General features: G+C 43.9%; 6 protein-coding genes across 7 annotated transcripts; 2 read left to right on the top strand and 4 right to left on the bottom strand.

Annotated features, from left to right (window-relative positions):
* Positions 1-207: 207 nt before the first annotated feature.
* uqcc2 (ubiquinol-cytochrome c reductase complex assembly factor 2) lies at positions 208-2,724 on the bottom strand. The gene is made up of 4 exons (XM_068712132.1): positions 2,478-2,724; positions 1,726-1,800; positions 490-556; positions 208-403 (listed from the first exon to the last, which is right to left on the bottom strand). Exons 1-4 carry the CDS (start codon positions 2,613-2,615, stop codon positions 297-299), a joined length of 387 nt encoding a protein of 128 aa, XP_068568233.1. The 5' UTR covers positions 2,616-2,724; the 3' UTR covers positions 208-296.
* tomm6 (translocase of outer mitochondrial membrane 6 homolog (yeast)) lies at positions 2,717-3,976 on the top strand. The gene is made up of 3 exons (XM_068712133.1): positions 2,717-2,868; positions 3,542-3,678; positions 3,829-3,976. The coding sequence occupies exons 1-2, from the start codon at positions 2,771-2,773 to the stop codon at positions 3,636-3,638; spliced, it is 195 nt and encodes a 64-aa protein (XP_068568234.1). The 5' UTR covers positions 2,717-2,770; the 3' UTR covers positions 3,639-3,678; positions 3,829-3,976.
* Positions 3,977-4,031: 55 nt separating this feature from the next.
* cunh1orf74 (chromosome unknown C1orf74 homolog) lies at positions 4,032-4,883 on the top strand. The gene has a single exon (XM_068712129.1). The coding sequence runs from the start codon at positions 4,032-4,034 to the stop codon at positions 4,821-4,823; it is 792 nt and encodes a 263-aa protein (XP_068568230.1). The 3' UTR covers positions 4,824-4,883.
* Positions 4,884-4,948: 65 nt separating this feature from the next.
* On the bottom strand, positions 4,949-7,718 carry sirt4 (sirtuin 4). The gene is made up of 4 exons (XM_068712128.1): positions 7,614-7,718; positions 6,813-7,297; positions 6,135-6,429; positions 4,949-6,036 (listed from the first exon to the last, which is right to left on the bottom strand). The coding sequence occupies exons 2-4, from the start codon at positions 7,295-7,297 to the stop codon at positions 5,884-5,886; spliced, it is 933 nt and encodes a 310-aa protein (XP_068568229.1). The 5' UTR covers positions 7,614-7,718; the 3' UTR covers positions 4,949-5,883.
* A 794-nt stretch (positions 7,719-8,512) lies between these two features.
* Positions 8,513-15,992, bottom strand: sxph (saxiphilin). The gene is made up of 17 exons (XM_068712134.1): positions 15,659-15,992; positions 15,142-15,305; positions 14,369-14,468; positions 14,083-14,259; positions 13,804-13,966; positions 13,622-13,686; positions 12,859-13,016; positions 12,557-12,743; positions 12,328-12,476; positions 12,153-12,243; positions 11,495-11,542; positions 11,175-11,357; positions 10,071-10,218; positions 9,729-9,811; positions 9,466-9,650; positions 8,834-9,020; positions 8,513-8,732 (listed from the first exon to the last, which is right to left on the bottom strand). The coding sequence occupies exons 1-17, from the start codon at positions 15,711-15,713 to the stop codon at positions 8,689-8,691; spliced, it is 2,187 nt and encodes a 728-aa protein (XP_068568235.1). The 5' UTR covers positions 15,714-15,992; the 3' UTR covers positions 8,513-8,688.
* Positions 15,993-16,157: 165 nt separating this feature from the next.
* Positions 16,158-24,638, bottom strand: sfi1 (SFI1 centrin binding protein). 2 transcript variants are annotated; one of them, XM_068712136.1, is made up of 30 exons: positions 24,084-24,638; positions 23,932-24,003; positions 23,666-23,776; positions 23,488-23,582; positions 23,266-23,383; positions 23,071-23,173; positions 22,735-22,891; positions 22,461-22,622; positions 22,283-22,353; positions 22,122-22,214; positions 21,941-22,038; positions 21,742-21,808; positions 21,463-21,593; positions 21,290-21,371; positions 20,986-21,164; positions 20,808-20,883; positions 20,445-20,540; positions 20,281-20,357; positions 20,068-20,170; positions 19,885-19,981; positions 19,004-19,164; positions 18,849-18,908; positions 18,407-18,481; positions 18,124-18,300; positions 17,830-18,020; positions 17,676-17,747; positions 17,320-17,575; positions 17,125-17,225; positions 16,935-17,034; positions 16,158-16,438 (listed from the first exon to the last, which is right to left on the bottom strand). In XM_068712136.1, the coding sequence occupies exons 1-30, from the start codon at positions 24,245-24,247 to the stop codon at positions 16,256-16,258; spliced, it is 3,528 nt and encodes a 1,175-aa protein (XP_068568237.1). In that variant the 5' UTR covers positions 24,248-24,638; the 3' UTR covers positions 16,158-16,255. The 2 variants fall into 2 exon arrangements, with proteins under 2 accessions (XP_068568237.1, XP_068568236.1); XM_068712135.1 differs by having other exon boundaries at positions 18,849-18,923; positions 24,084-24,637.
* Between the last annotated feature and the right edge of the window lie 202 nt (positions 24,639-24,840).

The following is a 24,840-nucleotide window of genomic DNA, read 5'->3' on the forward strand; positions in this document are numbered from 1 at the left end:
ATCTGACTAACAAACAGAATGAATGAACAAAGAAGCAAAACCTTGGTGAAGGTAGATTTCATCTTAGTTTACCTTTTCAATCACCCTTCTTTATATTTTGTTGCATTTTGATTCCTCAAAAGCTACAAATGACACAATTAACACCTGCAGAGTTGAAATAGTTTGAAAAGCCCAACACAGTAGATCACAATAACACCACAACAGTCCTTAAAGTTAACAATAATCTTTATTTCTATACATGTCATGAGAAAAGAAAAGAATGAGAGAGAGAGAGAGAGAGAGAGCGAAAGAAAAGGTTATTTTTCAGGAGCTTTCTCTGGAGCGTCTTCTGGAGATTTGGAGAATCGTTCCATTAACGTCTTCCACAAACCCTTCTTCTCCTCGTCCATCTGCTGCACATTTCCTGTACGATGAAAATAAAAGTTCACTGTAATAAAAGTGTCTTTGATAAATAGTCATGAACATAACTGTGATAATGTTGATCCATACCTGACAAAAGCAATTTACACTCCTCCACTGTAACTCCAGTAAAGCTTGTGTCTCTTACACGAGGGAACTGTGAGCAGATAGAGAGACATGTTAGCATTAAATACACCGAAGTCTTTTTATACCTTTTATACTCCTAACCGCTGAGTGAATACAAACTATAAAAGTACTTTATTATCCTCATCATAAAGTCACACGGTTCTCTGTAGTCTTGAACAGGACAGAGAAGTTATCCCTTCTCTGATATACACTTCATGTTACAAACTCTGGTGGGGAATTGTATCGTAAGGATTTATCATTCAGCTGTTGCATTTAAAAAGGGAATGGACACACCAAACAATGTTCTCCATTATTATTTTTTTAGGCAGCAAAGCTCTAATGCGTAGATGTAGCAGACACAGAAGCACGTGAGATACAGTCAGGTCCATAAGTATTTGGACCGTGACACAACTTTTCTAATTGTGCTTATTTACACAACCCCAATGGATTTGAAACTAATCAGTCAACATGTGGTTGAAGTGTAGACGTTCAGCTTTAATTCAATGTCTAAAACAAAAAGAATCACAATGACCGTTTAGGAATCACAGCCACACACATTTTCAGAGGCTCAAAAGTAAATTGGACAATTGTCTGACAAACGGATTCATGGCCAGATGTGTTCTATTCTGTCACTGTTTCAAGACAAATGATGCCAAGAACAGGATTCAGTTGGTAGTTTGAACTCTCAGCATGCGGACCAAAAAAGGTGTCAACGCAAGTGAAAGGAGGCAATTATTAGGTTAAAACGATTGGTGTACCGTGGTGAAGAAAAACCCCTTCATAACATCTACTGAAGTCAAGAGCACTCTGGAGGAGGTAGGCGTTCCATTGTTAGCGGCCAATGGAACAGGGTCGCTGGTGTTCACTGATGATGTCACAGCTGATAGAAGCAGCAGGATGGAGTTCTGAGGTGTTTAGAGCTAAACTATCTGTTCAGATTCAGCCTGATGCTACAAAACTGATTGGATGGCGCCTCACAATGCAGATGGATAATGATCTAAAACATGCTGTGAAAACAACCCAAGAGCTTCTGATGGCAAAGGAATGGAATATTCTTCAATGGCCAGGTCAGTCACCTGATCTCAGTTATGATTAGTTTCAAATCCATTGCTGTTGTGTAAATAAGCACAATTAGAATAGTTGTGTCACGGTCCAAATACTTATGGACCTGACTGTATGTGAATAATATACTGTACTTACTCGTTGTCTGTAGAAATTATCATTAATGCGGGCCAAACTTTCATACATGTGGTCACACTTCTCTGGATCGGAGATCTAATGGGGGGAAAATAAATAAATAAATTAATAAAATATAAAAGACAGATTCCATGAAAAAAAAATATAACCAGCTATTTTACTGACATTTATAAGAGAACAAGAAAAGTATAAAAGGTGCAAACGGATGAAATGTGTTTTTTGTTGACTGTATTGTAAATTGTTATATATAGAAAATCATATTCAACAAATTACTGAGTTGAAAATACAAGTTATAGTAATTTGTTCTATGAAAGAAAATTAAGTAGAATTGATGTTCACCGAGCAAAGCTGATTTATAGTATGTGTGATGATGATGAGAGAGAGAAAATAAAAAAGAAACATTCACAATAACAATACGAAAAAAATACTATAAAATGTGTACTGTACATCTGTTTTTTTGTTTACTAGGAATGTACACATATACAGTAGTATATATTAGAAATACTTAAGTACAAGTAACGTCACCTCTGTAGGCTACTTGTACCAACTATGAAACACTGTCTACGTGATGAAAGCCTTTCTGCCTGGTTCATTTAAGGTGTGCGAACGGGTACAAACTGGTGATTACAGTGTTGATCATAAAGACGCTTCACAGATAATAAATCAACAACCAGGCAAGGTCGACGGCACATGATCCACTTAGCTTAGCTCGCCGTGTTATGTAGCCGTGTGCCGTGTCAGTGAAAAACACGTACCTGTGTGTTTTCACCCTCGCGGAAGGCTGAGGCTACTCTCTGTCGCAGAAACGTCCCCAAATCCCGGGCTTTCTTGGCCTCGTCCCGGGGCCATTCCTCACACAGCTTCAGGAACCGACGGTACCTGGTGGCAGACATCTTTTGGACATATAATGACAATCGAGTTTGTGTTAAGGGCGCGTGGATTTTGAGCTTTATCGCTCTCCGTACTTGTGTCACATCTAAACTCGTCCTCCTGTTGTCGGTTCCCCCTCGTTGTAGCCGCGTCTGTCGTTGTAACGCACGATAGCAAGATGAGCGGAGCAGACGGTAAAAAGGGTCCTTCCTCCAGTGTGATGGAGTGGGTCGGTTCAGCTTGTCGGTTTGCGACGGACAAAAACGACTTCAGAAGGTGCGTTAATGTGGATGAATGTGTGCGTGTGTGTGGTGTGTTTGAACTGTGTGGTTGTTAGCCGCGTTAGCTAACGTTAGCACACACTGCGTCAGGGAGATTTGTCCTTGCCTCGTCCAATCTCTCTTCAGTCAAACCACTTAGTCAGCATCAAGGGTTTAGTTGGGTAACTGCTCCGAGGTCTCAACATTCTAGGAGTCCTCGGCAGGGCGTAGTGTATGTCAACGGACTACCGCTAACAGCTAAACACTCCCATGACCCCTGTGCGGGTCCTGGTTTATTACCTGGATTTTAGGGCCCTGTCTGGAGGAAAAAAAAGGTCCTGTTTCAAGACATTAGATTAGAACTACATAAAGAAATAATCTGGGCTCACATATCGACCAATACAGGCTTATTGTATACGTGCAGTCATCGGTGAATATATCACATGTCGTTAAATAAGAAGGGATTGCTGTACAGAATTGCTCAAATATGTAAGAGGTAGTTTATAGACTGAGACTATGATATACATGTTTTATCAAATTACCACACAAGTTACCAACTCATTTTTAGCTATTTAGTGTTTTTATTTTCAGCTTGTAAATGTAGTTTTTGTTCGCTCCGTTTAAAGCTTTAATCTCGTCAATTGCGACTCAGTCCATGTTTTGTCGTGTTCATTTTTTTTTTTTTTCAGGAATCTGCTGGTCAACCTGGGCTTGTTTGCAGCTGGTGTTTGGGTTGCAAGAAATCTCTCCGATTTTGACCTGATGTCTCCTCAGCCCGTGACATAACGTATCCATCATACATATCACCGCTAAAACCAGGATAATGGTGAGATCATCTCTCCTTATTAGAGCCAGAGGGAGGCGTGGTTCAGTTCACTATTAAGCAAATGTGTCTTACTGTAGTACATTTATTTATCTTTAAAATAAGAGCTACATGTTTGTAATTGTCATCTCTTTTTTTTTTTTGTCACTTTAGGTGTCTTGGACCAACGAAGAAGAAACGTGAATGAATGACTTTTGTTTGACTGGTTTTACTTTGACCCAAATCGGCTTCATTTCTCTGTAGAGCATTATTTTTTTGACATGTCTTTGGAGGTGGCCTGAAGATAAATTACATTGAATCAGCGTCTGTTCATATTGTTTGTCCCATATCTTTCTTGTTACGCGTGTCCTCCAGCTATGTCCACTCAGGAGCTCTTTCTCGCTGCGGCTCGTAGATGTTTGTCCGCTGGTAGAAAATCTCTCTCCGTCCCTCAGAGTCTGGATTTGGCTGCTCAGGTGTCGGCCGTCGATTTGGGACTGAAACCGTCTCTGTTGTACGACAGCAACGGCGCCGGAGCAGATCAGGTGCAGCTGTATTTGAGCTCTTTGCAGTCCTCCCAGCTCGTGTCTAAATCACTTCTTACACTGGACTTAAACGGAAACAGTCTTATTGTTAATACGCTTGCGGTCGGATCGAATGTAGAACAGCTGTTGCGTGATAACAACGTGGCTGTTATTGATGTCTGCCACACGCTGGAGAAGCCCACCTTCGCTGACTCGCTCAGAGGAGAGATTCGGAGCGTGACACGCGATGTACTGCTTCTCCTGAGAGAGCTCGAACAACCGAAGGAGGCCGAGAAACCTCATTGTGTTGGAGAGAAGTCAGCCGAGTGGAACCTGTGCACTGTGTTTGGTCTTCTGTTGGGTTTCCCCGTCACTTACTGGTTTGATCAGACCGAGAGCTTTGAAAACTGTCTGTCTATGACTCCCCTGATAGTAACTACAGCTTCAGCAACCTGGCAGGCAGACTCCGCCAGTCACACATTTTGTCTGTACTCCTTCAGCTTCCCGGCTGCGCTGCTTGAAGCGCTGCAGTCCAACCTGGAGCGCTGGAGGCTCCGTTTACAAGAACGATTCAAGCAGCAAACTGTTCTGAAGGATCTTACATTCTGTCAATCTACAGTCACTCTGCCCTCAGTGTGTTTGTGACGCCGACATGACATTTGTCTTTAAAATAAACTGTTAAATAAATATGTGGGTTTTACTTTATTTCTACAGTAAACGGCTGTTTATTTCTTAACATGCACTGGTCGACACGATGCGCACACAACACATTTCATTTAATGCATCAAGTGCTTTATTGCCATTATTTATTCATAAAACAGCATGTTTGTCATGACATGAATAGAAATATTTGCATTAGTTTCAGGTAAAACATGATCCCCTGCTTGACAGGTTGTATTTTGTAATTTAAAGTTTAACTTAACTTATAGTTCTATGTTTAACATATTGATAAATGGTTCATTTAAAATGTTAACACATCGGTGTCGGCACCATTATTTAAAAAACATGACACTAAATCACAAGTTTGCATTATCTCCACTTGAATTACTTTCTAAAACGTTGTCAGATTACCCTCTGAGTGTCTTACGTGCAACATGATTTGTTTTAGCTTTGTGCAGTAACAGCCTGCTTCCACAAACAAACACTGCATAATCAATATTTCCAATAATTAAATAAAAGCATAACAGAGCCTGAGAAGACACTCTCATTGCATTACAGTCATTTAGCAGACGCTTTTATCCAAAGCGACTTACAATTCAGTGTCTATCTACACACCATAGACGCAGCTACGGGAGCAATTTTGGGGTTACGTGTCTTGCTCAAGGACACACTGACATGAGACTAGCAGAGCCGGGGATCGAACCTTTCTGATTGAAAGGCAGCCCTGCTCTCCACTTAGCCACGGTCACCCTCCAATCGTCATCGTCTCGTTTACGCTGGCGGAGCAGATGTGTCGCTGTGTGTTGAACCAAGCTGATCAACTGACAGCAATCTGTAGTGTGACGAAAAGTGGAATTTCCAAGACAGGCACACTTGTTTTTAACTGGTTCTGCATGACATAGTAGAAATGGTATAGTCACTGTCTCTCCTTTGATAATAGAAGTGTAAACGCTGCTGGTTACTCCTCCTGAAGCTGATTGTGTCGTGTACCAGTTTGAATCTTGAGGTAGTTTTCACCGGCTTAGTGCAGATTGTCGCGTGGCGGTCAGAGAGGTTGGATGACTGACAGCACTTCGCCACAGCGGCCGCTCACTTTCAGCTGGGCCAGGTGGTCAGCCCTCGTGGACCCGATGTTCACGATGGCAACGGACATTTTCCGATCCCCAGCTGCCAGTAAAAACCTGTACCCTGAATAGACCTTGCGGGTAACAGAGAGGGACACAATTACATGCACGAGTCCAGAAGAGGTGTGTTATTTTTGACCAAAGTGCCTCTAAAAAAAAAAAAAAAACCTACCTGTAACGACGACCCCACCACTAGTACCGCATCCGCCTCCCCCAGTCTGTCGTGAACAAACTGTACCGTCGCTTTGTTCACGGTGTCTCCAAAAAACGTGACCTCGGGCTTCAGTATCCCTCCGCAGTTCTCGCAGGACGGAACTCGGAAATTGAGGACCTGGTCGTCCTCTATGAAGACGTCGCCGTCCGGCGCCACGCCGCCCGTCTGTACCCTCCAGTCCGGGTTTAGTGCAACAAACCGCGTCTGCAGCTCCTCCCTCGCCGAGATGGCACCGCAGCCAAGACACAACACCCTGAGGACACATATATGAAGAATAATAATGCATCTTTATGGTGACTTAAAGGGTCAGTTCACCCAAATGACAAAACAGAGTGGTGTCAATAGATGCCCAGGTTTTGTGACGTCTGTCTCTGAGATATCACCTCTATTGCATTTGGGTGGCAGCAGGAACAACCTAAATAAACCAGAACTATTTGTGTAGATTAATATAAATAGGGGTGAAAATGTTTTCTTTCATTATTGTTCATCATGTGTATTTACACCAAATCTAATGACATACCATGTGCCAATATGTTTTTCCCTCTTCCTGGACAAAATAAAGCACATTTGAAGAATGGTTGACAATCTATGTCAACCACGGGGCTCATGATTAACGTGTCACGTGTTTTTCCTCACCTGTGGGCACAGCCGTGGAGTTCGGTCAGTCTTTGCTGTCCCGCCTTAGAATGAAGGGCGTCCACATTCTGTGTCACCAGCCAGTGCAGCTTGCCTCTCCGCTCCCACTGCTGCAGGGCCTCGTGTGCGGAGTTCGGCCGATGGGAGGAGAACTGCGGCCACCCGACAAAGTTTCTGGCCCAGTAGCGCTGACGGGACTTCGCGCTGCGGACAAACTCCGCGTGCTGCATGGGTCGCCTGTCCGTGCGAGCATACAGCCCCACGCCCTCCGAGCGATAGTCGGGGATCCCTGACTCGGTGGAGAGTCCGGCTCCGCTGATGACAAACAGGCGACTTGCTCGGGACACAAAGTCCTGCAGCAGCTCCAGGGAGCGGGTGTCTGCGCTGCTGCATGCCGGGACAAAGCTCACCGCAGCCGCAGGGACCGAGGATGCTCTCCGTACAGGTGCTGTGTGTAGTGTTAGGAATCGCTGCGGTAGTCTCATCTACAGCGAGGCAAATTGATGAATGTCAATAAACACCGCATGTTTTTTTCACACCGCCCTGCTCCATGCTCCTCACAGAGGGGCGGGGACAAAGTCACTGTACAAATCAGACGTCTGCTAAGACGAACTTTAATTACCGTATAATGTCGTTAAGATGGTTAATGCCAACAAAGCTTGAATATATGCAGCTTAAATATTAAAAATATAGCAAGAAACTGACCGGTAGCTTAGCTCACAACTGGCTAATGTACTCGCTTATCTAACGTTAGCTAGCTTATTGTGTTCGGCTAAGTCGGTTAACAGTTAGTTACTATACCTTATCTGTGGCGGTGGCTGCAGTTTAACGGTAATGACGGGCGCGACGACGTGTCTGCAGCTTCAACGCGTCGGTTGAATAACATGACAAACTACAACAGGCTGATATAAGATGGGAACTTTTCTCACGGTGGCAGAAACCGGAAATACCAGGTTTTGCGTAACACCAAACACAGTCGCGCTGTAGTCTGGGAGTTGTAGTTGAAAAGTTCAGTTTTATTTGCCTTCCTTCCTGAAGAAATTAACGAATTCGTTTTGACATCACTATATTTATATTTATTTATACTTTGAAGCCAAGTTAAATCCATTTTTTTCTTAATGACAAATTGTAGTCCAAATGAATCATTATATTTAAAGGAGCTGTATTTAACATTCTGAACATGAATATAGCAGAAAACAACTATTTGCTCTGTAATAATATAGAGTAATGTCTACCTGAGCAGAGACTTAAGTCAGTAAACACAGACACAAGCAATAAAGAAAAAGATGACTAAAAAACATAATTGGATTAAATATGTTGTGTAACATTGTACAACAACAAACATGCAGTAGTCCTAGCTGTAATAAGTTTGTATATCTTTATTTAAACAAAAGCTTCAATGTCAAACATTCTGTAAACACATTTCACAGCTTCTTTAAAAATAATGAACAGTCAACATTGTTTTAAAATGACATCCCCATATCTTATGATCCCATAACTCATGTTATGTTTTAACAAATGCAGTGCTATAATTGGTGTGTGTATAAATGTGACACATGGCTACATATTCATGTTCTACGCAGATCGATTTCACACCCATATGCCATTACACAGCATTTTAAGTTACAATGGAATCTGAAAGTTGATTTTCTCTATCCTTTAACGTGTATTAATAGTAATAATGACTAAAGAAGAATGTTATTAAAGGTTTAATCGCTTCATTCAGGCAGCAACGTCTTGAATTGAACGTCAGCCGTGAACAGGACGGTACCAGTGACGGTTTGCAGACATCGGATGTGGACGAAACAAGATTGTGGATGAAGGGCTGAACCACCCGGTAGCACAGAGAAAAGTAACTTTTCCTTCTGTGTGTCCTTTAGAATATGCTGCACACGTCCTGATTACAAAACTCCAAGATATCTGTTATTAGGAAAAACACACGCAGACATGAGCGTTATCAACATGTGGTTTGATTTACACGTTTGACACGAACAAGCAGAAGTATGTGATTGCAGTCGTACCGGAGTGTGTGCAGTTGAAGACGGTTTCTGCGTGACTGTAAAACTCCTCTCCGAGGATGGAGCGGTAGTCCATGTGGCTTGTGTGCACAAAACACTGAGTTGCATCCTTGAACAGCAGATCACTCTCTCCATATTGCTGAGACTCAAAGAGCTTGAACTCTGTGTTTGGGTTGGCTGCAAACGTTTCCTATAAAGGTGGGAAAAAAGAGAGTAAATAAGCACCTCAGCACTCCCCTGTTCCTTTCCTTAATGCCAAAGATCATAATTTAACTTCTGATTTCAGTTAGTACAAAACAAAAGCTGGAATCAATCGTCCGGTCAGATTTGTACTCTTGTCAACTTTTTCTCTGATCAGATAATTCCTGATTTAAATCAATCATATACATTTTTTTATTACTCGTGAAAATATCTTGTAAGGCTGCTTGTGTTTAGACAATTTAAACATCTGACATATGAGTCTTTTTCTTTTACGTTTATTTGTATAAACCTCTCCAAAAATGCAATGGCAAGCATGAGGCTGACCAGAGAAAGACATCGTCCAGACTTTCCTACTTCATCTGTCCCAAAGTGCAGCTTTAAGGGTTGATGGTCCACACGAGGTGTAAAAGGACGACCTGATCACACAAGCTGACCTGTGACTTCATGAGGAAGTCGTACACGCGCGACGTGAGCACCGGTCGCGTCATGATGGTGTTCGGAGGGATGACTCCGAGGTTACAGCTCTCCCACTCTGACAGCGGCGCCCGGCGACCGTCGCCACACAGCAGCTCGTAGTCTGACGACGTCAACCCCTCTGCCCAACCAGTGGAACTCAAACCTGCAACGCAAAGGCACAACGTCACTTAATACACATAAAGTACATGTTAGCGTCAACATTTCATCTTGATTATCTCACTGAGGATGTTCGCAAGAAGGTTGTGCTGCTCGAGGAAGGCCACGTCGCCGTAGCTTTTACCACTGGGATCTCCAACCAGACACCTATGAACAGCGAGTAAAGGATTAAAAAGGGTCAAGAGACATCCATGTCTCAAGGGTTGAGATATTAGTCTGTAAAAACTTTGGCCTCTACTAAAAAAAAAATGGAGGCAGAGGCCGAACGATTTTAAACTTTCTACCGGAGCGCCATAAACCTAAAACTGTCCTGACGGCTGGGAACCACAAAAGATATTCAATCTTCATAAAAAAAACCTGTGTAAATGCACACGAACAGCAAGCTTTTGTTCAGGTAAGCACGTACCTCAATGCCCCCATGTTGCCATAGTAACGCTCATTGTGGTTGTCAGCACAGCGTTTGGTGGCAGCCTCCCCGGTGCCGCCCACACACACTTTACACAGATTCCCCTGAGAGCCAGGAAGGCAGCCTTTCCAAAACACGTCGTTGTACACTGAGAAAACACACAGAGTGACAAACTGATGCTGCACTTTGTGTGTGTGTGTGTGTGTGTGTGTGTGTGTGTGTGTGTGTGTGTGTGTGTGTGTGTCATATGTTTAAGAGACCAAACGCAGAAAGAGGTCACAGCACACAGAGAAGAGATAAAACACGAGGACTGCTATTGTAAATATAGAAATAATTTCAGCTTTAATAAAGCTTTTTATGCAGATCCACATGAACATTGTCGGATTATGAGACAACGAACCCTAAAGCTCTAAAGAGACAGGCAAAAGACCCCCCCGCCTCTCCCACGTAGGAGCAAGACACACAGACTCTACAGCCTCTTTTTGTTGTTGTTTTGTGTCTCTTTGTAGTCGCTATGCATCTCTCTGTGGTTTTGTGTCTCTTCGTAGTCAATTTGAGTCTCTGGTAGTTGTTTTGCCTCTTTTCATTGTCCTTATGAGTCTCTTTGTTGTCTTTTTGTGTGTCTCTCTCTAGTCATTTCATGTTTCTTTTTGTGGTTATTTTGTGTATCTTGTAGTCCATATCTGTCTCTTTGTATTTGTTTTGGCCCTTGTCATAGTCCTTGTGAGTCTCTTTGTGTTCGTTTTGCAGTGTTCATCCCCTTGTAGGTTTGTGTCTTTTTGTAGTCGTTTTATGTTTCTTTGTGGTTGTTTTGTGACTCTTTGTAGTCGTTTTATGTTTCTTTGTGGTTGTTTTGTGACTCTTTGTAGTCGTTTTATGTTTCTTTGTGGTTGTTTTGTGACTGTTTGTTGTCATTTTATGTTTCTTTGTGGTTGTTTTGTGACTCTTTGTAGTCCTTTTATGTTTCTTTGTTTCTTTCATTTTGAGTCTCTTCCTGGTCGGTATGCGTGTCTTTGATTGACATGTTGTGGGTGACGGTCAGGGGGGGGGGGGGGGCTAACACTTTGTAATCCATTCATGCACATGAGTGTTTTGCAACAGTACCTTGGTTTGGATCACAGGGGGAGCTGCTGTTGTGCTCCAGGCTTAGCGTGTGTCTGTACGGCAGCAGCCAGCCGGCGGGGCTGTACATGTGGCTAAGACAGGAGCGCCGGCCTCCGAGGTTCCCGATGAATACGTTTCTGCTGGAGCGCTTTGCTACTGCTACACCCACCACCGAGGGCAACACTGAGGAGAGAGACGGTGGCCGTTTTAAATCCAAAGACAACAATCCCATCGGACACCAAGATCATTGTATGAAAGGTGCTATATGTATGAAAGGTATTATGATTATTGCAAGTTGTTCGTCTACTGTGCCGTCTTACCGTCTGTCTCTAAGTGGGTTGCTCCCTCAGCAAGCACACACTTTCCTCCTGAGAGGCCAAGAGAACACAGTGGAAACAGAGCAGTGGCTTTTAATCAATGACTGCAGACAATGTAATGATAATTAAGCGTTTCATTTATAAAATGTCAGAAAATAGTGAAACAAAATTGTGGTTAATTGCAGTATTAGGTGCTGCAGGCAGAAAGGCCACTGATGATTGGATTTACCTCAATTAAAATATCTTAATGATGAAAATAACTTCCTGCTTTGCAACAGGACAAGTTGGAAAGTTGGAACAAAATTAAATAAATTAAAATAAAGACATTTTACCAGAGACCGTGTTCTTCAACCAACATCCCTCAAAGATAAACTAATTCACACGAGTATTAAAACAGATCATCTTCATATTTGAGCAGCTGAATCCAGCAAATGTTGGAATGTTTGCTTCATGAATGACTTAAAAGACCAATAAATTATCAAACTTGTTTGCAAAAGAAATCTCATGTCAATCTTATAATAACAGATCAAGCGACTAATTGTTTCAGGAATAAAACGATGACCATTAGTCGATAATATACAGTCGAAAAAGGCTCCAACTTGATTTTGGAGAAGCCTCTTTGCTGTGAGTAAATGTATTTGGAGAACGTCAGCAGCCTCACCGTAATATTCTGTAACTACGGGGACAAGACCACATTTTCCTGCGATGAAAGAGTGAGTTGCATCCAGCGAGACGGCGTCCACCTCGTCCCTCTGTGGACAGGTAGTTTGAATTATAGTTGCGATAGACCTATATTACCCAGAGATCCCGTGGTTCATGCTACTTGAATGACTGACCTTAATTTTCTTGATACAGTCGCGCATCGAGGCGGCTGTGACGCACACCAGCGGGTCTGACTTAATACTGAGAGCCCACTGCTCGCATTTCTTCAGCTCCGCGTGGCTAATACAGCACCACCGAACAACACTGTCCTCCAGTGAGCTCCCTGCACACATACAGGTTCAATGAGCCCATGAATATCAGTCTGTCTTCAATATGAAAAATGAACAACGTGGGTACAAGCACCTTCATGTCCAAGACCTTTGAGGAGTGCCACATAATCCAGCCCCAGCACCTGACTGACATCCATGTCATCTGGAAGAACAGCAAGTTTATCCGTCACATCCTTGAAGAGAAGGTCGCTTTCTCCAAAAGAAGAGGAGTTGAAGAGTTGGAAGCGCCGTCTCTCTCTCCCTCGTTGGCCAAACAGCATCTAAGCAACAATAAAGAATCCTTTAAGAATCTTTTATTTGGGTATATGGACATGTAGCACGGAAACAAACTGTGTGATATATGTGGGCAAAAGTGGGGGAAAAAATATAATTTACCTGTACCGTCACCAGAAATTTGCGAGCAATCTTGCGAAAGTTAATTCTGGTGACGGTGCCGCCTCCTGGACCACGTCCCAGATTACAGCTTCTGTAATGGCCGAGAGGAGCCTGTGTGCCATCTGTGCACAACAGCCTGAACTCATCTCTATCACTGTCTGAGAGAACAAACAGAACATGAAAAGGGTCTCACGAGTCAGCGGGACGTTGTGAAGAGGTTTTCAGGACTTTGCTGTTCATATTTCCGTCCGTGGACAGATTTTGTCACAGCGATGCAAGGTGCAGTCACGAAAACCTGGGATCAAAATGAAGGCCGAGTGTGAAGATGGGTACAAACGAGGGAAGTGATTGGTCACAACCTGACTCGAGGCTGGACAAAGGAGGGGAGACCACACGTGACTAACATCTAATGATAAACTCAATGTAACGTCACCAAACAGAGTGGAAGCCAGGGGAGCGAGAGGCTGGCTGATTGTTTATACCAGTTTATACAGTCTTGTTGCCAGACTCCGCCCACCAGGCTTCTGGAGGGAGAGGCCTGCTCAGAGTGGTCGTCATTACGTCTTTATTAAATAGACAAAGGGCCGTAGGAAATAAAAAGAGAGAGGTATGGGGGATTTGCTACTAAAACCTGGACTCAAACTGGGGACGTTGTAGTGACATGGTTAGTATCTTAAACCCTTCCGCCCCATAAAAGATCTTAAATTGTAACAGAATAAATGAATATAAGATCCTATAGAAGGTCTATTAGAAGATAGCTTACCTTCAATACTTTCAAGAGCTAAATGGTCCACAAATGCAACATCTCCTGCCCCAGTCCTGAGACATCTGTGACAGAGAAAAAGAGGCAATGAAATACATTCATTTCTATGCTGGGCCAGTTTGAAATATAGCAAATGTGGGTTGTAAGGTGAGAGCTTTCTTGATTCTTTGTTGAAACCCGACCTGAGGGCCCCTTGGCTGTTGTAGAAGGGCTCGCTGTGGGACGTTTCACAGTAGTAATTCTTCTGGCGAATGTAGGACTTCTGGCCTCGGCACAAAGAGCACAGAGTCGGTGCCATGGCAGCAGCTCCGGGAACACAGCTGGCATTGAAAAAGGTACTGACGTCTGGTCGAGTGGAGAAAAACAAGACCGTGAAACCAGGAATGCCAAAACAGAAAAACAGAAAGAAGAAACTTCCACACTCTACTGCTCTCACTGGCAGCTGATTATAATCGCATCACCATGACTGAGTGGCTGCTCCTTCGACCAGCTCAGGTAGTTGCGGGACAGCAGGAAGCCGAGGGGAAGACTCCATCCAGCCGTCCATCGAACGCCACTGTGACAGCTCCTGAGGCCCCGCAGGGATCGTATGTCCAGACTGCTGTTTCTCACCACAGCCACAGACAGAATACAGCCTCCTGCAGCGTGGACACACACACACACACACACACACACAGGTTTACTGACTCGGACACTTGTGCTGTAAAGACATGCTGCAGCTGTCTCAGAAATCTGAAGTCAACCTACCGTCACTGTAGATCTCCTTGGCGATGGCGACGAGGCCAAACTGCTTCACAGCAGAGTAAACTTCTCCTGCATCTAACGTCACTATGTCAGCACGGTTTGCCTGAAACAAATAATCAACACGGTGAGTTTTAGTGAAAGGAGGACTCCAGGAAGAACTCACTACAGTCAATAAAGGAAGAGTTTCTGTCTCTGAGACGTTTTGTTGAAGCACGTGTTCCGTTATGATGGACGAGTAAGTTTGGTTCGTCCATCCTTCATACCGACCTCTGGCTCCTTAAAACAGGTCATCCAGAATAGAGGTAAACTGATGAATCCTCTTGGGTGTCGGCTTATGTGTGCAAAAGCCACATTTAAGTAATTGATAAACAGCTCATCTCCACTGCATCACATCTAATGTCCATCAGGGAGCTTTGACCAACCCTATTCACAATTTTTTAATACCAAATATAAAGCGTTCTTATCAAAAAGTTTATGCTAAAAAAACTAAATTGGTTGCTTTATTGTTATCTGATTATTTTTAAACTCAAATATTGGAATTGGCCTAATTTTTAATAATCACAGACTTTGTTAAGAAGAAATCTTTGTATTTTCAATCGATTTCTTTGTGAATAATAAATAAAATGTTTTACTGTATAAATTCAAGCTGTAATTCACATTAAAACACACAGCTTCATGCGATTGCTACAGTGACTTCTTCGTCCCTTGCACACCTTTTTGCTTGATTGCAACTACAGGGATGACAACCATGACCTTTGAGGTTGAAGATGGCTCACCCTGATCCTGTCGATGCAGTCGGCCGTGCTGGACGCTCGTATGCATGAGAGTCTGGCGAAAGCTGCTACGGCAGCAGGCGGCAGCACCGCCACCAGAGCTTTAGCTAGTTCTGCACACTTCCTCTGCTCTGGATCAGACACTGTGCACCACCGCGTCTTCTTAGCTAGCATGGAAGGAATAGTTTAAGACGTCCACTCAAGTCAAATCAGAATAGGACAATATTGGTCATTTGTCAACCATGCATTTTTTTTTTTTTTTTAGTAAGATGCAGTTATTTAATGCATTTCTTTGTGCATTCATTCATTAGGAAAGTCTAAAACAGTATTGTGTTTGGTGTTCTATTTTACAACATCTACAATGTTTAAATCAACTTTAATAATATCCACAAAAAGCTCCAAAAAGAGGGCAGCAATCTTGCCATCAACAACCGAAAGTCAACATCTGCCAAAATGACTCAATAAGAACATGAATAACTTCACTATGAAAGTAATAAACTAGTTGAGTAACATAACTCACCCCTGATGCAGCAGACAAAGATGAAAAGGAGTAAGATGGCATTGAGCCCTCTCATTCTGCCCTGTTGCAAGTCAAAGATTCAGACAAATGTGTGTGTGTGTGTGTGTGTGTGTGTGTGTGTGTGTGTGTGTGTGTGTGTGTCTGTCGTCTGCAGAGCTCCACAGACGGCCGTCCTTCCCGTTGAGACTGAAATCCTTGAAACTCTTGCATAGATTTCCAAAAGTATTAGAGGTATCGGTACTAACGGATAAATAGAGAGCCTATTGTGCAAGGGCCGCTCCTCTGAAAACAGTTAAGTGACTTTTTTTCACACATATGGAAATATTTAGCACCATCTGTCACAAGGACGACCCCTATCCAAATGTTTTCGCAGATTTTAAGTGTAAATGTTGCAGTAAAAGCTGCGGTGAGGAACTTGGCGACGGTGCTTTGCTCAGTCAACACAGTTTATATGGAATTCAGCAGGAATAAAAAAAAAAGCAATATGCGGACATCAAGATATCAGAAGTAGAAATGTTTATTCTAAAATATGAGCTGGTGAACAGTTTCCTCATTCAAGTCTTGTGGCGGTGTTCATGCTATTTTAAGAAAAGTGATCTAAGCAGATAAAGTTGTAAACACAGAGCGATCCGTTTCCCTCTCTTCTGATTTGTGATGGAGAGTTAAAGCTCCTGAAGACTGGAGGGCCGTCTGTAAGTGCTGGATCCTCTTCGCGTGTCGCAGCATCGCCGGTTTCCGCTTTGCCAGTTCAGCGGACAGCCCGTCGATGCGCTCCTCCAACTGTCAACAGCAAAAACACCGGCCCCCATGTGATCTCTGATCGTCGGCTTTTTCACAGACGATGATTTATTGTTCGTACGGAAATCCCAAAAGAATGCATGAAACACGTGAGCGATACACATTGAGTCTGTCTCTTTCCATAATAAAAGAAAACTCGTACGGTTAAAAGCATTTCCTCCGATTATGAACTCCATAATCATTCTGGCTCATTTTCAATCTGGTCAAAGTGTGTGGACACAACATTTTATCTTTTCATTTGACTTGTTAGTCACGGTTGGTTGTGGTGAGAAGGGGTTCAACGCTTAAAGACAAAGATGTACTGAAGGAACCCACAACATCACAAGTATTGATGGTTTCTAGAGATTTGGGATGCAATAATTAAGGAACAGTATATCATTAATACACATAATTACACCTCTAAAGTGTAAAATACAAATTGAAGTACCAAAATTCTGCAGCGCAGTCGCTCTGAGAAGGACCGATCTTATCTTCTTACCTCCTTCAACTCTTCACAGACAGCATTTCTTTCCATTTGTTCTTCCTTTCCACTGGTCCGCAGCCAGCTTTGCAAGACCTCTTTCAGTCGTTGCCACGCCCTGAGTCGACACACACAAATCAAAAACATCACTCACTGTGAACTGTGTGTGAATGGGGGGGAAAAGCTGCTGTCTCTTCAGATTTCATACCGGAGCTGCTTCCTGTCCTGTTGGTATGTCACCATGTCCAGCTGAACACTGAGCAGTTCTCCGGTCAGAGCTGAAGTCAGATCCGTCCCTGCATCCAACTTCTGAAAGAAAAAAAAAAAAAAAAAAAGCAGACGTTATAACCAAGTCAAGTTACTCAATTTAGCTTTGAACGCATTCAAACATGGTGACTGTTACCACATCTTCGGTCACAGCGGTCATGAAAGCAGAAGGGGGTAAAAGAACGTCTTGGTTTTGGGTTTCCTGCGGAGAGTCCGCGGCGGACATGTTGGGTTCAGAGGGCGACACGTTAAAGGTGACGATGCTCTGACGTGTGGAGGATGGAGGACGGAGGCAGGACGGCGCCGTGCGACGGCCTTCCTGCGGAGGACGACTGAGCTGCGAGGGTTTCGGAGCCGCTTCGGCGCTGGGGACGGCAGTCTGATTTTGGGTGCTGGAAAAGGAAAAAGGAAAAGCTTTGAATAAAAGCAAATTTCTAACTTGAAATACATGTTTAGTTTTAACAAATGTAGAGATTTTTTTTTTTGTTTAACTATATTTTCAGCGGCGACTCGAACAGTTCCTCGCAGCGTCGTGGCTGACGTCGAGGCGCACGGCTGAGTTGTCTGCGAAAAAACGAAAAACTCTGTTAGACCGAGTCCGAGTGTTGAACACAGACTCCCAGCCTGTGAAGCGGCTCAGACTCACAGCTTGCTAAGGACTCCGTCCTCAGCTTCCTGCTCCTCTGAGTCAGATGGGGACACACCCTTCAAACAGAAGGTCACGCTCTTCTTGGAGGATTGCCCTTTGACCTCTTGCTCTCTCCGTGGTTTACACAGCGCCCGCTGCTTCCACCGCATCGCGCAACGCTTCACCACCGTCCGGAGATGTCGTGACCTCTGCGGGGACGCAGGCGGACTTGATGAAATGATGCTCAAATATGTTTCAATCGGTTTTTTTTTGTTTTGTTTTTACGTCTGAAGTGACACAAACTCAACGAACCTGCTCTTGGCTGTGCCGCGTTAGGCTCGTCGCGAGATCGCTCATGCGAGCAGCATATGTGAGGACGCAGGTCACGCCGTCCCTCAGCAGCCGCTCTCTGTAGACCCGAGCGGCTCCGGCCGCCCGCTCTCGTTCCCTGCGCTGCTCTGTGACCTGCAGCCTCCATCCATACAACACCTGCGGGCAAATTCACAAAGCGGCGTCAAGGCGGCGCGAGCGCCAGTTCTACAGGTCAGCGCTCGATATTGCAGCGAGAGACGGCGGCCGCGGAGGCAAGCGTTACCTTGGCCTGAAGAGTGAGGGACCAGTGCCAGAGCGCTCGCTCCGTCTGCTTCGCTTCCCTCCGTCTGTGCTGCAGCTGTTCGCGGGAAGGAAACCAAAGTCACGGCCAGTTTAACGGCACTATATCAAATCACAGATATTGATCTGACTGTCTGACCTTGTGCCATAAAGCTGAACAACCACAAGAAACAACATCGTAAAAGTAAAACTACATCTGGCTGAGACTGCGTGTTTTAATGGGGTACACAAGCGATTTTATGCTTCAATAAAGTTAGAGGAGATACAGAGAGGAGAGACAGTAGAGGCCGAGATAGCCTGACTTTTAGTCACTAGTATTGGTCAAGCCAAAGAGGACGTAATACTACATAACTGTTGTCTTAATGACAAGTGCAGTGATCTGTGTGAAGAGTTAAGAGGCTAAAGTGTGTGAAAAAGAAACAAACCTTTATTTTCCACTGGTCAAAGTAGGTCTGGTACAGCTTTAATCTCAGCAAAAGGATTCCCTGTCGTTTCATTACCTATGGAACAATCACATTTTTAAAATCTCATGTCGGGAAGTTAACTTTACGTAACAGCTCAGGGATGATGAAGTCACAACCTTGTTTTTCTGTAGTTGGTTGTGATGATTTTTCCAGGCGTTCAGTGCTTTTGAAAGGAGCTTGGAGTCGTGGTGCCGCCTGGCTTTTTCCACGCAGGTCCTCTCTCTCCGAGCCTCCCTGGTCTGCTTCCTCCATTGTCTGAAAGACCGCAACAGCCGCGCTAAACGCAGAAAACGTCAATCTAAAAACCTGTACCTGAACAATGTATCATGACACAACAGCAACTTAATAGTTGCCAAATCTGAGGCGTTATACTAGGAAAACATCGATACAACAGACAAAAGCAGATGACGATGGCTCACATTATTCTGGGGCACAAGAAAACATTGTAGAAAAGAAAATCAAGGTTTTTTTTATAAATTAGCTTATTTATTAAGTATTTATTTTAAATAAACTGCTTTGTTTCGTCTGTATCATTAGGTTTTCCTTGAGTGAGGATGTCTCTTCATCACAGACTGTGTTGTTTTGTGTGTCATCTTTGAAAGTCAGCTGTCAGCAATAAGAGCAACAGAAAATCAGTTTACATTAAACTTCTAAACGCTTTCTAAGAAATGTAAAAGAGGGAAAAAAATTAAATAATATAAATGTGTTTACAAAAAAAATAATGCTTCCTAACTATCAGACTTGTGGGGTAAGAAATGTACATGACTACCAAAATACTTAGGATAAATATAAAATAATATATAAATAAATATATATATATATATATATATATATATATATATATATATATATATAAAAATAAATAATAATATATATAAATAAATAAATAATATAATAATAAGTGACATTCATGGAAGTGACGTTCACATATAAAAATGGATCTGGAACAGAAATTAAAATGACAATGGTCTTGAAAATAAACCACATGTGTTGTTACCTTGATTTAAGGACCTCTGAGCCTTGTTCACTGCTTCCCCCTGCTGGTGTCGCTTTGAAACTGCACATGCTGTTGCTTCTCTCCAAGCAACAAACACCTGGACACATTCAGTGCAAAGACAGCAATAAGCAACAGTTCCCACAAAAGGAATAGCTGCCATAGGTTTTCACAACGCTTTGTAACCTTAAGTCGAAGGAAGTGCTGAAAGTGACTCTGCGCTCGCTGCTCCGTGAGCCTGACTTCTGTCTGCAGCGCTGCGTTCTCCCTCCAAACACACAGGACCTTCCTGAAGAGATAAGCATCAAGGTGAAGCCGACATGAATCATTTAGATGGAGAAAACGGGAGCAGGCGTCAGATCCTGTAAATGAATAAACGGGAGAATGTCTGTTCAATACCTGAGGAACATCTGTTGACGCCGCCGGTAAAGCTCCTCTACGTGATTATAGATCCGACACATCTGTAGGTGGTGATTCTGTGAAGGCAGCAGGCGACAGGGCATCAGTTTCATCTTCAACACTCTCAACCGTAAGAAATCACGTGACTTCGGACGCTCGTCTACCTTCCAGGCCACAAACGTGCGTTTGAGGAGTTGAACTTCATGGAAACGCTGCATCTGTTTCAGTTTGCCTTTCTTCACTCTCTGGCACTGAACAAACTGACGGAACACATAAGAGCCATTAACGCACGCACACACACACACACACACACACACACACACCTGAAACTGATAACTGTGTATGTGATTACTGTTGGTATCTTATGATGTTGAACAAATTCAAAAATAGTTTCCATGTTTCCAGACCTAAAACAGGTCACTTTCTGTCTTTTCCTCAAACCTTGAGCCACAAGAACAGATGTATATCAGGTGCTACGTCAACATATACGTTCTGCAAACTGAACCAACGAGAACTACAAGAGTTACCTTTTTCCACGTATCCACGGCCAATCTCGCGCAGCGCAGGTCACCCCGATGACAAGCCTGCAGCTCTCGGTTTCTCCTGACACGCAAACAAAGAGTATTCAAAACGTGTGTTAGCCAACAGACCCGGCAGGTTTTTGCCCCCCCCCCCACACTGCTGCAGCACTTCGGGTTGCCTCACCTGTCTCTCATCTCGCCGCTGTTGTCCTTCCACTGCGTCAGCGACTTGTGGAGCAGTCGGCGAAGGTAGAGACGCTCTGAAGCCTCCCGTTTCTCCTCTTCGTCAATTCGCCGCTCCGTCCGTTGCCTCCAGCGAGTCCAGGCTCTCTGCAAGCGGCAGCGCTCCTCGTGCAGAATCGCCTGGAAACAAAGTTATCCGTCACACACACACACACACACACACACACACACACACACACACACACACACACACACACGAGCTCCTAATAAACAACATGCAGTGGTTTTGTGTGCGGCTAACATACCATCCGCTCAGAGAGCATCCGCTCCTTGTGTTTCTCCGATTGTCCCCACCAGGTGTAAAACACCAAAGCGTAGCGACGCTGCCTGATAACACAGCGATGGAACAAATCATGTGGAGGCAACCGACAGAAATCACAATCACGCGTGTACAAACTGTACGTGTACCGTAACTCACCGGTTAAAGACGTCTGCCTTGTGTCTCCTCTGTCTATGGAGTCTTCTCTGTAAAGTGAACTCCACCCACGAGTGGAAGCACCGAGGCAACATGCCTTCGGCGAACCAAACGTCCGCGCGATGCTCCAGTTCCTGCAGAAAAACAGCAGATTTTTCAGTTTGCAATTAAACTGCATGCAGGAGTTGAGGTCACACATCATCACTCATATTTCACTTCCATATAACGTGTCCTTATCTCTGCCCTATAAGTACTTCTCATGCGTTGGATCTAAACACATACCTGCATGTGTCTCCGTTCAGCAAGTTTCTCTCTCCAGTGGTGAAAACATCTGCTCAACAGAGATGTGCTGGAGAGAGAACAACAAGTCCAAAATGATATCAAAATCATAAAAACTGTATGTGGAATATGCAACATCTGTGTAGCTCGGATGCTACAACATGAAGCAATGACTGTATTCTTCAGATGTAAATAAAAGCACCTGCGGTTGGTCAGTGCCATTTCTGTCAGGGGTTGAAACCTCTCGTCTTCAGCCTCCTCCAGACGGTCCTGCCACAGCTTCCAATAGTTACACGTCATCTACGAAGGGACATTTTTAGAAACGGAACTTGACGTACGTTCGGACTCTGTATTGTTCTAATGTTAGAGCGCTCATCACTTACGGTTTGCTGGTGATGTTGGACAGCCACGTTGTTGTTCAGTCGGTGTGTTTTGCTCCGGACGACGTTAAGAGAAAGTCCCCGCAGTCCAGCGCTCTGCAACAAGACGACACACGGTGATCAATATGATCACACTCACGTGCTTAATTTGCTCTTCATCTTACCAGTAGATGACGATGATGACTCCGACTTGCAATCCTGTTTCTTTCGGCTTCTTCTCTGCACAACGTCACATCTACTGACAAGCTCAAGAATCAAACAGCTGTTCTGTTGGACTACGTTTGATGCCGTTGATGGTTTGAAAATGAAAGGTGTGTTCGTCTTGTGTTCGGCTAAGGATACAAGCTTTCCAGCGCTCCAGCGCTCTGCGCCGGGTGATCCTTGCGGCCAAAAGCCCTGCGGCGTGCAGCCGGTCTTCCTCGCTCCGCTTACGATGCAAAGCACTGCTCCATTTACTCCAACACGTCATCGCCAGGCGGAGATCGCAGGCTCGCTGCGCCACAGCTAAAAAAAAAACAGAAAATTTAGTAATCGGGCTTAAAAATGTTCATGAGGTACAGTATTGATGAGGTAGTGGTTCATATTAAATGGAGAAAGACGGGTAGTTTATAACAACCTTGGGACTTTTTCTTGGTTTGGAGGGAAGACACATAACTTTTCCAACGATGCAATGTTTTCCTTTTCAGTCTGAGGATGAAGTGAAGCGCAGCTTTGGATTCTTTCTCTTTCTGGCAACAGGCCGTTGTGTGCATTTCTTTCCACTGAAGCCAAGTCTTTGACAGAAAAAAAAATAAAATAGACAAAGGAAGGAGATCAGCATTCATCACACATCATGTTGACAGCAGATAGGTCATGTGTGTGTGTGTGTGTGTGTGTGTGTGTGTGTGTGTGTGTGTGTGTGTGTGTGTGTGTGTGTGTGTGTGTGTGCGTGTGTGTTGGATTATGTCTTCACCCTGCTCTGTAAAGTGAGCGCCCTCCGTTTCAGGACTCGATCCTCTAAAGCCTGAAGGTCTCGATGCTGCTGCAGCCGAGTCCGCCATGATCTCCACGCCGAACTGCGCAGGTGAAATAAACAGAATAGCGTTAAAACGGATCATCCACTCAGCATTGTACGTGTCTGATTGGTAAACACGATGACTGGTCTTACTGTAGGGTTGCAAGTCTGTTCTGCTCCAGGGTAGATTCAAGCTTTCTATTCTTCATTCGCCTCATCTCTGTGAAAACCTCCCATCGTTCCCAAACCAGACGCACCCGATGCCTGTCAGCTATTAAGGGAATAATTACAACAAAACAGCTGCTTTGTGATATCTAACACGACATAAGGCTTGGTGATTAGATGTACTCTTAACTGTGTGTGCAAAAATCATACCAAATGACTGTGCGGTTTGGACTTTGCTCTTCTTTTCCCTCTGCAGTGACATAAATGTTCGCCAGCTATGGAATACCAAGTTACACAGAGAATACCTGAAACACAAAACATGCATAATTAGCAGACACGACCGCTTGTCCGTGGACAGCTGACTGAGCTGCAGGACCGTTTCATGCACCTGTAGTGACACTCCGCCCGCATCGTGAGACTCCACTCCCTCCTGGACGTCCACCACTCGTCTCTCCATCCTGCGAAGGCTCGTCTCAAGACCACGGTGTTATAGTGGGACCTGCGACATTATGTAATATTCCCTCAGATTAGATAACTCAAGTGTCAGATAGCAGGTTTGAAAGTGGCAAACAGACTTTGATCCGAGCTTTAAATATACAATTATTTCTTATTTGAAAACGACCCCAGTTTGCAGAAGTTAGTTGAACATGTTACTTGGCTTTATGAGGAAGAATTCGGCCAAAGGTGTTCTGCATCCATATCTTCAGGAACTTTCTTGCCAAGTGCCTAAAGTGGTTGAAACAGTTTGTTAAAGTTATCAATGACAAGATAAGAGTGATAATACAGTAATGCAAGTGTCTCGGCACCTTAATCTCAGCTCCTTGAGTCTTCCGCCTTTGTTCCAGCTGTATCCAACTCTGTACGGGATCTTTCTTGTGTGAACTTTGCGGACTTGTTTTCTTTCAGCACCAGAACTAACGCTGCTTAGACGTGGTCTCACTGGATCGGGCTTTCTGGCGTTACTTTGCATTATATTACACCCAGACCACTGGAGTACAGAGCGTCACCACAACATCACGTCTAATGTAAACATGAACACCAAAACTTTACCACAGTTTTGAGTATAAAACTAAATTAACACCCTTAATCAATGTGGACAATTTGTTTGGGTAACTAACTGCAGCGCCTTTATTTTTCCTCGTCACGTGACTACAGGGTCTGTTCCAGACACAAAATGTAAATGAACGTTTTCAAAATGCTGCGCTGAGTTCCGGTTGTGGACGTTAAATGTGTCTCTCTTGCATTTGTACACTGTTAAATAATCTCCCAAAGCCGGAGCTGATTCTAATGTTATGACGCCTTATTTTCAATACAAGATGTTTCATTGTTACATGTTTATTCTCGCTGTGTTGTGGTGACCACTACCGCTAACAGGACGTCTGGAACGCACCCGAGGTCCTTTCAGGGTAACGGCTGCGCGCAATGTCAGTCCTAGGCAGCCCGTGCGGGCGGGGTCTTTATATGTCCACGCGAAGCACCGGGAGACGGCTATGGTTGAGTGTCAAATCGGGCAAACCCCAAGATAATGAGTAGCTGCCCTACATATTGCCTTTTGAATATACT

The sequence above is a fragment of the Cebidichthys violaceus genome, unplaced genomic scaffold, assembly GCF_023349555.1.
Source record: "Cebidichthys violaceus isolate CVI_PGR_0920_01 unplaced genomic scaffold, fCebVio1.0.p SCAF_17, whole genome shotgun sequence".
Lineage (NCBI taxonomy): Eukaryota > Metazoa > Chordata > Actinopteri > Perciformes > Stichaeidae > Cebidichthys > Cebidichthys violaceus.